At 40.3% G+C, this 13859-nt stretch overlaps 1 protein-coding gene across 8 annotated transcripts in view; it reads right to left on the bottom strand.

Annotated features, from left to right (window-relative positions):
• The window catches only part of PCLO (piccolo presynaptic cytomatrix protein), a 326032-nt gene extending 313039 nt beyond the window's left edge, over window positions 1–12993 (bottom strand). For all 8 annotated transcript variants that reach the window (XM_040061464.2, XM_040061465.2, XM_040061471.2 and 5 more), the window contains exons 1-2: window positions 12752–12993; window positions 5743–6955 (exon numbers count right to left, since the gene is read on the bottom strand). In XM_040061464.2, coding sequence (XP_039917398.1) covers window positions 5743–6955; window positions 12752–12993 — 1455 coding nt within the window. The remainder of the gene's footprint in view (window positions 1–5742; window positions 6956–12751) is intronic.
• Between the last annotated feature and the right edge of the window lie 866 nt (window positions 12994–13859).

Here is a 13859-nt window from a genome sequence, read left to right as displayed (position 1 = left end):
TTGGTAACTCAATTCTATAAAACTTATGATGATTAAAACAGCTGATAATCAGATTTAGGTCCTTGGGGATTTTTCCTAGTTTTTTCTGTTTATTTATATAACCCTATATCCCCCCTGCCAAGTTCACATAAGGTGTACAGATTCAAAGCTATTTTCCCTGATATTAAAAAACTTAAGATTTGTTGCATGTCACTACCCACAGTGATGTCAGTTTTATTCTTGTTTATATATCACTTCCAGTCCAAGCTGCATTCTGGTGCCTATGTATGACTACAACACAGCAGGGAATACTTCAATCAAGAGCTTCCTTTACTGTCAGGTAATCAACAAAGATTTAATAGAGTAATTTCTATTAATTTTATTGTAAGTATAAGCAAAAATTACCTGGATTCACCACAAGAATGATAGTCATCTTCCTTATTTTAAATTATTATATAATGTTCTCCCTATATAATCTAATAATAATGAAAATAACTGAAGAAAATTAATGCCTTTCTGATGGTTTAAACTCTATTTAGTTACTGATCCTACTTCAGGCCCAAGTATGTTTAGGAGATTTAGAGCTGCAGGATTTTAATAAAAAAACAAATACAAATATCAAAAATAATTGTAAAAATTTGAACTAAAATATTACATTTTTAAATCAAATGTTGTGATATGATTGTAAATAAAAAGGCAGAAAGAAAGAAAGAAAAAAAAAAGTTTAAAAAACAGACCATCCCCTCCCCCACAAAAATTTACAATAACAACAACAAAAAAAAAGAAAATATTTCAGACTGAGTTTAAAATTTTTCATGTCGAATTGAAAAATAAATGTGCAATCCAGTAAAAAGCTCTACTTGATCAGAAACCATACACTCCACTTTGAGATAGTCAGCCTGCTTGGGGTTTCTTATCCCTCCTCTTTTTTCCCATTAGGATTAAGTCAGCTTTGGTACAGACATATTGTTTGGAAAAAAAAAAAACAACAAAACAGAAACAATAAAATATTAAGAATTCATTTTATCCCCACCCAGAAGAACTTTTGGGAAGTAAACAAATCCTATATCAATGCACAGCTTCACATTATTTAAATGCGCAATTTTCTTTAGGTATCTATGTATAAAATTATACTTGGCCTCATGATTAATTTCAAATAGTCTCTTAAAAGAACACCAAAACAATGGAAGCAATATGATCTAATGTAGATAAAATTCACGTGGAATAATCCCTCCTCAAAAACCACCTAGAAGATGGACATCCACACATGCACATCACAGATGGGCTCCAGGAGCAGAGACTACACACAGCCAAGGGTCCAACATTCACAGCTTTAACGCGCTACTTGATCATCAGCTTTACAGATAACCATCCTAAAGAATGTCATGATGTTGTGGTGTGTTTTATGTGCAACGGTGTGTTCTATTTCCCCCTATATTGTCAGTTTAGTCCCAAGTTGTATCTTCCCACCTAGTTGTCTATCTTGTCCTAGACCTGCCACTTGATCCAGATTGTTCTCTGTCCCTCCCCGTGCTAAACTGTCAATCCCTCTTTGTACCCGCCCCCTGCTCTGGAAATCCCCTGTTACTGAAAGCTCCATTGGTTTGTCCAAGCTATTCCCCTCCCCCTGTGCCCCCCATAGGTTCATGTATTGTAAACCCTGCCTTGTGATCCTCCCCAGTCCCTTTCCTATTGGTTGCAAATTCCTACCCTCCCCTAGAACCTCCCCTGTATAAAAGTCCCTGCACTCCATTATTCTTGGTCTTTCATCCCTGGATCCTTCTTGGTAATAAACCACCTTGGACTCTATACGGAAGAGCTCTCCCTTGTCCTTGTCTCTATCCTCAGCACTTTAGCACACCATTGCACCACAGAGAGCAAGCCCTGCTCTACTGTTACTCAGATTGCATTGTGTCTGGGAACAGCCACTCTTGGCGCATTGTCGGGAGCTAGCGGCACCACATCTTCATGACTTTGTTATTACACTTTAAACCCTTGCTCAGTCTGTGTTGCATGCATCTTCCAATAACTAGTTCACAGGGAATGAAAATTTACTCCAGCTATTGAGCACATGTGCTTATCATTTAGATTTAACTATAGCAGCTCATGCTTTTACCTTTTTTCCTCAAGAGGTCTTTGTTAATTTTCAGAAAACCTACTCCTATTTGAATGTTCTTATGGGCTGAATCTTTTTTTGGGAAGTGTTGGTTTCTGTTGCTAATGGGAGTGGGTTTGGGAAAATAAAATGGTAAAAAAATTAGAAACATAAGTCACCATGTAATAAAAGATACACTTCCTACAAGGTTCTGATGTACATGAAAGGAAAATGGAATAACTACCAGTCCTCAAACCTGCTTATATAATTTTTTCCATTACTTTATGCAACTGTTGCTAGGCAGTCATGTGCCATGGTGATGAGTGGAGTATGAATACCTAGACAGATTAGAGAGACATATGTTACTGAACACTTATGTATGGTGTGTTTTCTCTCTAGACTGCTGTACAAAAGCAAGACACCAACTATCCTTGTTCCCCAAGAGAACTGCAGTGTCAGATGGTTCAGAGAAATAGTTCAAGAGGTCTGACCTTGTGGCAATACAGATATCATTTTCTGCTCTTAGTTACACAGTTCTCTCTAGTGAGTTAAAACAGACAGAGTGCATGTGCTACTGAATTTTAAATAGAGGTTTAAATGAATAAAATTAATTAATTTTTTAATCTGCATTTTATAATGTCTTTACAATGTATACAATCTACTTCCTAGGCCAGTTTTTAAAGCTTGTTAAATTCTTTTCAGGGTCCACTAGAAATATACAGAAATTTAGAAAGACCTACATTGGAAAAATTCACTCTGTTAGTTTTGGAGACTGAGCTACCTTGTAGGAAACTTGTAAGGAGACTCTTAGGAAAGCAATTCCAGCAAGCGCACAAAGGAAAAATTTTAGAGAAAAAAAGTTTTTTTTTTTCTTCTTTTCCCCTAAATAAATGCCTTCCACTCCCCACATCCAATCTGAAATTATTGCTTCCCCATAAGTAATGTGTTCAACATAAGCCATAAAATCCGTAGTTATAAAGGACATGGGAAAAGCACAATGCAGGATTCCAGAATCATGAAACATGGCAAAAAAAACAGCAGGGAAAGCTAAAGCACAACTAGTTAGTTAAAACTTAACTAAAGCAGTACAACTTACTGCTAAAGTAAAGTCAGTAAGTGCATGGGTAAGTCAGATTTTTGGTCAATAATACTTCAGGACAAGTTAAAATACAAGAAGCCAAAACAAAAAAAATTCACCATAAGAAAGAAAACTGACAGCCAAGTCACAAACCATGATCTTCCTGGCAGATGGGAAGAAATGGGTAAAGTATTGTAAAAAAGGAATCAGAAACTCTTGTTAATAAGCTAAATACTTAAAGAAAACAAAGTAGAAGGAAAATTTGATAATAACTCAAGTGAGAACCTTGGCAGCTGAAATAAGTGAATTTTTTGTAGGTGCCAGAGCAGGTTCTATTAACTTTGATCCCAATGTTCAGTAATAAAGTCAGATGTGATTTTTGTCACGCTTCAATGGCAGACTGGAGCAGGACACCCACAATGAAGTTTCAGCAAGACAGCTGGTGGTGCAAAGCTGAGCAAATGAGAAAAGCTTGAGTGGGAGTCATGAGATTAGAAATAATAGCTGAACAAATTAGATGTCCAATACCTTCATTTACTGAAATGATTTCATCAGGAAATAAATGCATATCCTCTGTTTATTTCAATGTGTAATATGAAATTCAAATCTGCTTTTACATATGTATGCAATCAGTTAGTCTTAAATGCAGCTGTATTTATTGTCTGAAAGTCCTGGATTTCACACTTACAGAGTACCCACTTCAAAAACTAGTAGTTATTCACAGAATTTCCAAATACTTGGAAATCTTCTTACATAAACTCTCTCTCAAAACGTTTCATTTGAACACACCAAAGTTGTTGACCAATTCCATAGGAAATCTGAAGCTTTTAAAGGAAGACAAACTTGGGGCTTCAAGAGACTCTGGGAGCACACTGCAGACATGAAGAACTCAGCACTCACAAATAATTGTAAGAAGTTCTGGACTAAAAACATTGGCAGAATTTGAAGGCAAAGATTTGCAATAAAATTTCCTTGTTGATTTCAATATTGATACATCACATTTCTTGCCTGTCATATATCTTTTTTAACACTAGCAGTCCAAAATGACCTTTCCTCATGTAGACCGTGAAATACAGACAACTGGTTAGTTGCATATGCTCTGAAGTTTCTACACACAGATGTTCAAGTCACTTCCTTTCCAGCCCAGGCTTCAATGACAGCTATCTCAATCCTCAATTTCTCTAAACTCAAAGAAAACATTACACTACTAAACCAAGCAAAGTGCTACCAGTGGTTACTGCAATTAGTCTTCTAGGCTTAAATTTGCAATTTTAACAAAAAAAATCAACAGATATTTCTGGATGCAAAAAGTCTTCTGTTTGTTACCAGGTAGCCACAAATAAACATGTGTGCTGGAAAGAAAACTATCAGCTGGAAATGTCCTTAAATCATTGTGGTACTGAGTACACAGGTTGTTCAGAAAGGCTGTCAGGCCTCCACCCTTAAATGTATTCAACACTGGCTAAACCTGCTTTAGGTGACACTACTTTAAGCAGAAGTTTAGACTGCACCATATCCAGAGCACCTTTCCAGCTTCAGAAATTCTTTGATTCAATTTTAGGCATACAGGTAGTATTTACCAAGTTCAAAATACAGTATTAATCTGTATTTTTCCTGTATGCATCTCACATCTGCTAAATTAATACCAAAGCAAAGCAAAAAAAAAAAAAAAAAGTTTTTCCAAATATCACTTCTGGTTATCTTTAGTTAGCCTTTGGTGCCAAATCTACTATGGTTGAATTTCCATAAATTGATAAAAGTGTTGGTACTGAAAACAAACTCCAATTACTTTTCAAATTTAAAAGTAGCATATCAGGATGTACAAGAAGCTGATCAAACAGTCACATGAAGCCTAATTCCCATGCCGAGCAATAAAGGATATATATAAGCAATAAATCAAGCTACCACAAATATCAGGTGAAAATAAATTCATCTGAAGTCTTAATATTGCTTTCTATTCCATCTTTCTGTTATAGAATTATAGCAGGAATGGCAATCAAGGTTAGAAGTAGTCCACAGAGATCTTAACATCCCACGAGAATGAAAAAAACCCACGTACCACCAAGTCAAACTCATGACTCAGGCTTTCAACTGAACACTGACACAGTTGTAAAGCAAATCCACTCCACATCCTTTCTAAGTCACACACTGGAGCTATAAAGACTGATTTTTTTTTTTTTTTTTTTTTTTTTTTTTTTTTTGCTTAGTTAGTTCTTATAGTAGAAAATATTACTTATCTATACATATATTTGCACACTAATATTGTGGTCAGATTATAAACATAAACAGCTTGTGATTAAAAACAATCAAAATGAGACAAAAGTCACATTGGGTTTTCTCCTCTTTTTATATTAAGAGATGAGAACATATTTTTAAACAATTTTTATGAGCAAAGAACCATTACCTTCTTTTTTTTCTCCAGTTTCACCCTGTTTTACTCATAAGCAATTTTCTGAAATAGCATTAGTTTTTTACTGAACTTGTTAAATTATCACGATGATATAGTGTAGTATATCTGATGTTGCAACATAACAAAGGTAAACTGAATTATTTTCTCTGGTAGTGAACATCAGTTTTGAGAATTACTCACCTCTGTGATATGAGGATTAGGATTGAATCCACACAGGCTGCAGACTACAGTGTGACACTCGGTGCATGTGTTGTAGTTGGCCTTTTCAGGAGTGTGCAGTAGCAGCTCGGTGGTTGTACAAAGAGGGCAGAAGGTTTTCCTTGGGGCAGACTCAGTGGGTTGACTTGCAGCAGCTTGCTTTTGCTGTGGGGGTTTTTCAGGCCCTGGTTGCTGGCCAGGTGGTTTTGTAGGTCCTGCTTGTTGTGCCGGGACTTTTGTGGGCCCTGCAGTCTGAGAAGGTGGTTTCATAGGTCCTGCCTGGGGTGGCACTTGTTTTACAGGCCCTGTTTGCTGCGGAGGTGGCTTCCCAGATCCAGGCTGAGGTGGTTGTTTTGCAGGTCCTGTTTGCTGAGCAGATGGCTTTTCAGGTCCAGGTTGCTGAGAAGGCTGTTTTGGAGGCCCTGTCTGCTGGGAAGATGGCTTTACAGGACCTCCTTGCCGTGCAGGCTGTTGCGATGGTTGTTTCGCAGGTCCTGGCTGCTGTGACGATGGTTTTGTGGGAGGTTGTGTTTGGGATGTCGTTTTAGTGCTGTCTGGTTGCTGTGGGGATGGTTTTGTTTGGCCTGATGAAGATTTTGCAGAAGCTTGTTGTTGAACAGGTTTTGTTGGTTCTGACGGTTGTGGCTGAGATTTTTGTGGTCCTCTCGGCTGGGGTGGTTGTTTCGCTTGCTCTTGCTTAGCATCTGCTGGTTGGCCATGGCCTGGCACTGGCTTGGAAGACTCAGTTCGTTGGACAGTAGATCTCACAGGTCCTTGTTGTTGAACGGCAGGTTTTGGAGACTGTGGTTGAGTTGGATGTTTTGCAGGGCTCCTCTGCTCCTCAGGTTTCCCTTGCTCTTTTGGGGCAGCTTTTTGTTTCCGACCGGCTTCTTCATGAGTTGTATCTGAATCCGATATCAAATCAAAAGGATTGAATTTGTTCACAACTGAAGTGACTGCACTCAATGGATTGGCTTCTGAGAGAAAACTGGGCATCATACTTGGCTTCTGATCTTCTTTAAAATCAGTCCTGGACTTTGATTCCCGTAGACTAAGAGTAGAAGGGCTCCGTCCCGGTGCCCGCTGTTCTGTCTTCAGCACATCTACTGTTCTGCTTTTACTTAAACCTGGTGGTCCTGGATCTGGAGGCTTACCTGGTTGTCTGGGATGGCGGCTTGTATCAAGTTCAGGATGTCTGCAGAGACAAAATGTAATAAAATTAAAATAAGGCATAATATGAGAAAGAATAGATAGAATAAGATGCATCAGTAACCCTGGAAGTGCAGTGGTAGTGCTGTGAAGTTTCTCAGTGGTTAAGCATTTTAAAGACCAAGGCTTATAAAAAGGTGCGTGTAGAAAGTATTTAAATAATCATTATTCTTTAAAAGCTTATACAAGTATTCAGTCACAGATTGTTTTATTCTTTATAAAATAACCTAATACAACAACATTTAACCAGATACCTTTTCTTTTCAAAATTCTGAAGAGATCAAAGCTAAAACTTCCTATTACACCTATATACAAAATATTAACTCTCCGCCCTAGCGATACAAAAACAGGGAGACAGAAGAGTAAAAGAAACAGAGGTGTCAAAATTAGCAGATCAAAGTACAGCCACACAAAAAAAGGAATGCACAATGCAAAAATCTTATGTACTTGTGTTCTGGATAGTCATACAAAATTTGGATATATTTACAATTCAATATACAGCAGGGATTTAAACTCCTAAAATTCATCTATGTTAAGGAGTATATACTTCTTTGTAAAGTATTTATTTGGGCACCCAACCACCCACAAATCAGAAGACTTCTCCATCATATAAGACAGATTTCAGTTCACAGTTAGCCCTGAACCTGCTTTTAGTTCTTTGCAAATAGTTACCATACTCCTTCTCAGCATCATCTCAACAAATCACACTGACCAGTATTAAAAACAAAACACCACATTACATTAGAGAACTGGGAAAAATCCATGCAATGATATTTTCCTATATGTTCATACAGGAGAAAATGAAACTAAGAATGTAGGGACCCAAATCAAGACTATGGCTTCATATGTGGCACAGTATTTTACTTGTTGCTACACTCGGCTGTAGCAGGGGAAATAATATTGTACTCGCTGCTAATGCACAGGGATATAATAAAATATTCTATTCAGCGCTATCACTGAGCTTCTGCTGGAAGATACGGTGTTCTCTTCAGTGTCATGGAAATGTTGCAAATATAAAATTTTCGCTTTTCACTTTGAGAGAACCAGTCAGATGTGATCTTAGTTTGCCAGACATGACATTTCTTCTTGGGTATTCATGAGCAAAATAAACAATCATTTACTAGATTTAACTGCATTCCTTGACTAATAAATACATAAATAAATGCACAATTTTAAAAGTTGGGGTTCTTTTCAGATGTCTGCAGAACCATCAACAGTAGCCACATTAAAAATGTATTTTACATTATTAATGTCACCATGAGTTTAGCAGTATTTCTGATTAGCATTTAGTTTCCATTAGTTAACAATGGCAATAAAAAAGGACAGTGCTAAGTGGTATACATTTCTGTGTAATTCTCACAACAGAGGATTTCTCGTAATCTTGTATCTGACTTTTTCTGTTAGTTAAAAATTTCCTCAAGTAATACTTGTTAAGGACAAACTGTTTCCTGCCTTCCACAATTCCATTTATCCTTTCCCATTCTACTGTATGTATTGACCACAATATTTGAAAGTTTACAACCTTCATGTGCAACCCAATGAAGTGAGTAGGTGTTTTTCCACTGGCATAAGGGAACATTCATAAGGGTGATAGTTCAGAAAAGCCCAATGATAATCTAATTCTTTCAAATATTGGGCATTTTTTCTTATTAAAAGAGCAATTTTATACTTTGGTTAGCAACTAGGTAGATCTACCTGCAGTTCTGTTTCTCATTATTTAGAGAAGCACTCTAGGTTTATCTGAAGAGGCTGTGCTTAATATATGAAAACATTTCCACTAATCTATTTGTAGCAGCCTGGTACATTTCCAGCATTCATATTTGTAAATGTTCAAACTCTTGGAAGGATTCATTCAACAACGATAAGAGTGAAAAGGGGGGGGGGGGGGGCAGGGAATCAAAAGTGCTATTGAAATTCAGGTCCAGAAATAAGGTACCATGCCCAAACTTTACAATGTGAAGGTAAAATAGAGGGGGGGGCGGGGGGGACGACCCCCCAAACAAAAAAAAATCCAGCTGTTTTCAAAAACTTAACTTTGAAATTAGCAAGAAATTTGTTCCAGCTTGCATTTTTATTAAATAATATGTTCCATAAATTTCCACCTGATCAGATATCAGGCTCTGAAATGAGATTAAAACCCATGAATCTAGGAAATAAACTCAGGTGATCCTCTTCAAGGATACAGGACTATTCTGAAGACCTGACTTGTCTTGCCTTTGTACATAAAAATGTTTCTAAGCAATGCAGACAGAGCATGGTTACCTAGTGGAAGAAAAAGCCTTGAAAAGACAAGCTTCTTGAGAAATGTTACTTCTGTCAAAAGCCAGGACCTGCTCCATTTAGCTTGAGGTACCTGAGAGTTGAAGTCCTCTTTTCTACAACTGTTTTACAACCAGCTCCAGACTGAAATTGAAAAATCTTAATCAAACTGGAGAATTAGAATCTTCAAACTAAATCTTGTATTTATTTGACAAGAATTTTCTAACTTTCAAGATTTTTAAATAATTAAAAACCCACAATTGTTCTAAAGCCTTCAAAACAGACCCAATATACAAAATAATTTAGTTCTTCCTCACATAATGCTTTTATTTGTGCTGCTGTATTTCCTCTATTTTTGGTCTTGATTCATAGAACTCATCTCTATTCTCTTACATATTACAGCCAAATCAAACTTTGCTTTGGAGCAAGCAGAGATTTAACAAAAAAAACCCTATTGGTCTAGTTCTTCAATTCCATAACTACAAACGCTTGTTAAGAAGGCATGTCTTTTCCCTGTTGATCAGTATTAATAGTTTCAAAAACAAATGCAGTAACAATGCAACTCAAAGGTAGTTAGATCTTTTCATATTTACAGACAAGATATGTATGAACCTATGCATACTCCAGTGGCTAACTTTTTAAATATATATATTTTTTTTCCGGAAACTACACCATAAATATACTTCAGAAGTGCAACACTCAGCAATACTTCTTAGCATGTCTTATCAAAATGTGGCTATTTTTATCAATATCTATTGTGATCAGCTCATTGAACTGAGGGGAAAAAACTCAAACAGAAAACACAAGGAGCTATATTAGATGGTTGTATATTCAGTTGGCCATCTAATCCTTTGAGATATAGAATAACTCCTCAAGAAGTGAGCACTGGCACAGTTACAGAGTCTTTTGATGAAGCTAAACAAACAAATGGAACTTCCTTACAAATTGACTGTGTTTGTTTCAGATAAATTTCCCAACCACGAATTTTCTGAAGGCAGGTAATTGAAATAGAATAGAACGATTTCCACAGATCCAAAATATCTCACTGGAACTTTGAGAATGAAACTTTAATTAAAAAAAAAATATATATATATATATAGTAGGGACACATTAATTAGACAGTTTAGGTGCTCTAGATCTAATTGCTTATATTAAAATTCACAAGACTTAAAAGCTCAAAGCCTACAGAAGTTCTAGAATGTACAGCATTCATTTTAAGGTGGTAAAACTGCAACTATGTTACCTGGCACCTATATTGCTTACTATTACATAGTCTGTATTTGCAAAAATTGTTACCTCAGGATACCATCAATCATAAGGAATTTGTATACTTTAGGGCTCCTCCTTTTGGGAGGAGGAATGAGAGCATTTAGAATAGGAAGTAATTATTAGACTCTAATGCTATAATGGAAATTACAAAGGAAAAAAACATTTAATATGCTAAAAACTAACAGACCCTGCAATGACACTGCCACAATGCAAAGTTATGTGGACTGAAAGTCAAAATCCTTCCTTTGATCACACTCTGTCACTTAATATTTGGACAAAAAAAAAAAAAAAAAAAAAAAAAAAAAAAAAAAAAAAAAAAAAAAAAAAAAAACCAACACCTAGTCCCAGTTTTAGTCTAGAAGAGGGTGATCCATAATCCTTATAAGAGTCTTACTCTAAGGGTTTTGTTTAGATCAGGTTCTTGATAACTACTGCTAACATTCTTGGTAGGTCTCAAGAGCAAAAAAGCAAACAGCAAAAGGAGCAAATAAAGCCACAAACCAAGAGACAAGACAAGTAGTAACTTCATTACAGTGGGACAGGAACAAAGATACGATAATGGGAACTGCTATAATAGTCAAAGCTGACATTCTGACAGAAGGTGAAAGGCTGTAATTCAAAAATTTAGAGTCTCTTTACTTTAAATAGAGGGTGGAAGTCTGGTATGCCAACAAGATCAAAGTAGCTTCTAATATAAATAGGTTTGTAGGAAAGCAGCCATTTATAAATGCAGAGATATTCACATTGCAATGAGTTCAGCCTATTCTAAAGACTTCTAAGAACATTATTTTTTTTTTTCATGCTAATATTGCAGTAAAAAGCAAGTTTCAAAGTACTTGTGTCTTTGTTCATAGGCAGTTATACAAAAGGGAATTTTGACCTTAGTTTCATGGAACTAAAGAATATTTCTTTTCCTCTAACATCTATATAAGCTTTGCAGAGACCTGAATTCAATTGAATGGAAAAAATTATTTCTCACACAGTGTTAATGCCTGATCAATAATTAAGCAAGACATGAAACAGGAAGATTTGACTTCCAGTTTTAAAAATGGAGACCATCATCTCAGGTATAATCTCAGTGACTCCAGTAATTTGCCCAAGCATTAATTTAGTCCCACCCTCCTTGCCTCTCTTCTAGAATTCACTTATATAAACCTGATATTATATAAACTAAATATGCATTTATGTGGGGTGAGGTCAATGCACCGTGAAACAGTCGAGGAGGCTCCTTTCAGTTTCCTCCTTCAAGACAAACAACACACCCAGCCCCGGAGTCGGAGAGCAACAGAGGCTCTGGCCTCGGATGACGGGCCGGGGCGGGAGGGGGTTCAGGACAGGGGACAGCGACACGGGGCCGGGCAGCGCTGGCGGCTCAGCCGGCGGACAGCGACCGGGCGGAGGGTTCAGCACCACGGACAGGGGCAGCCCCGAGGAGCCGGGCGGGGAGCGGGGAGCACGCCGGGCACTGAATTCGCTGAGGGGCAGGGAAAGAACGGGGAAGAAAATTACCCCAGCCTTCGCAGAGGCTCAATAAGGTAAAGGCATGACTCTCCAGAACACTGAATGCCGTGGAAATCAATTTAATCTATCATTTGGCCTATCCCCTTCCAACCAATAAAGGGAAAAAAAAAAGGGGAAAAAAAAAAAAAAAAAGACGAAAAATAAGATTGAAATAAATAGGCTGAAGCAGACCTCCTCAATCCATGACTATTTAATGAAGCCAAATGATAGTTGTAGAGGTTCAGAATTGGCAGAATAACGGCCAGCAAATGTATTATGCCCAAAAGCTTTGGAAGATTCAGCAAGATTCTCTCTCCAGACGTTTGCAGAACCCATCCGCCGCGGGAAGAGGTTCCCTGGCTAGTACTAGAGCTTGACGGGCATCCAGCCCCGTAAAGCACACACCCGCACACGGAAAACCAGAACGGTGTCTGCACATCTCTCCCCGCCCCGACACAGAAACTGCCCGTGCTCCAGATCAGTGCAAGGGAGGAAAAGAGGGCGCAGCCCACGGAAACGGGGGACCGCCGTTATGATCAGAGACCGCTGTAGTGGAAAAGCCACAGGGTGCAGGCTCCGTCCTGGTGCCCGCGCCCGTGCAGCCACCCCTTCCCTCCCTCTCTGCCAGCAAAAAGGAACGCCGGCTCCGGGTGCAGCGGGCCCAGATCGTATTGCGACTCGCCCCCCGCCCCACCGCGAGGAGACGGAGAAGGGGGAAGGGAGGAGCGGGAGAAGGGAGATTTTCCGTGCATGCCTTTGCATGGGAGGCGGCTCCGCGCCGGCGAGGTTCCCTCTGGGCAGCCCCTGCGCCCTTGACATGACAGCGGCGATCTGCCTCCTCTCCTCCTCGCTCAGCTGGCTCAGGTCCGCCTCCACCCCGGCCGGGACCAGGCTCTGCAAGGGGGCCGCGGGGCCGCCGCCATCCCCGGCTGCCGCCGCCCCTTCGGGGAAGGTGCCCAGCCCTTCGCCTCCTTCCAGGCTCGCCTCGTTGCCCATGGCCGCCGCGGCTCGCCGCCTCTCCCGTCGGGCGCAGACCGGACCGGGGGGCGGCTCGCAGCCCCGCTCCCCCGCGGGCACTCAGGGCTCGGCGGCGGCCACCACGGCCCCGCGCGGCGGCAGCGCCGGGGCCGGGCTGGGGCTCGCTGGCTGCCGCCGCGGCTGCCGGGGGAGTGCGGCGGTGCCGCCCGCCGCGCTCCTCCGCCCCGCGCAGCGCATGCTCCGGACGGGCGGCTCCCCCCGCGCTCCGGGCCCGCCCCGCGCCCCGGCCTTTAAAGGCACCGCCGCCCCCGCCCCGCGCACCCGCCGCGTCTGAAGGGACCGAACGGGCACCCGCGGCCATCCCTGCGGAGCTGCCTCCCGCTCTCCTTCCCTCTGCGTCCAAGGACGTGCTCGCGAGCAGTTGAGGCTTGAAGAAGCCACGCTCGCACAAAGCAAGAAGTAAGAGGGACTGGAAAGCGCGTCTGGAGGACACGCCGCCAAGCAACCCCTTGAACGAGTAGAGTCAATGAGGACGATTGCCCCATGCCCTGAACAGCAGAGTTTTGAATGTCCCTGGGGAGGGAGATTTCACAGCTTCTCTGGGTCTGTGTTTCAGTATGGGACTATCATCGTGATGACTGTCTCCATCATATCAGTGTCATTCGAGGACCAATCAGCCCCAGGTTCCACAACTGCCGAATATATTGCGAAGAATCACCTTCTCCAGCCTTCCAGCCACACTTGAGGTAGCAGAGGTCAGTCTGCCTGTGGCATTGTTCATCAGAACTACATACTGCTGGAATGCATTTCACTTGGATGTTTGCTGCAAAGCTGCTTTTGGGATGATCTGTCCTCATGCACAGAGTTACTCCTTCCCAGACCCT

The sequence above is a fragment of the Hirundo rustica genome, chromosome 4 (genome assembly GCF_015227805.2).
Source record: "Hirundo rustica isolate bHirRus1 chromosome 4, bHirRus1.pri.v3, whole genome shotgun sequence".
Taxonomy (NCBI): Eukaryota; Metazoa; Chordata; class Aves; order Passeriformes; family Hirundinidae; genus Hirundo; species Hirundo rustica.
Note: the sequence above shows the minus strand (reverse complement) of the source record. Positions and strands in the feature narration are given on the sequence as shown.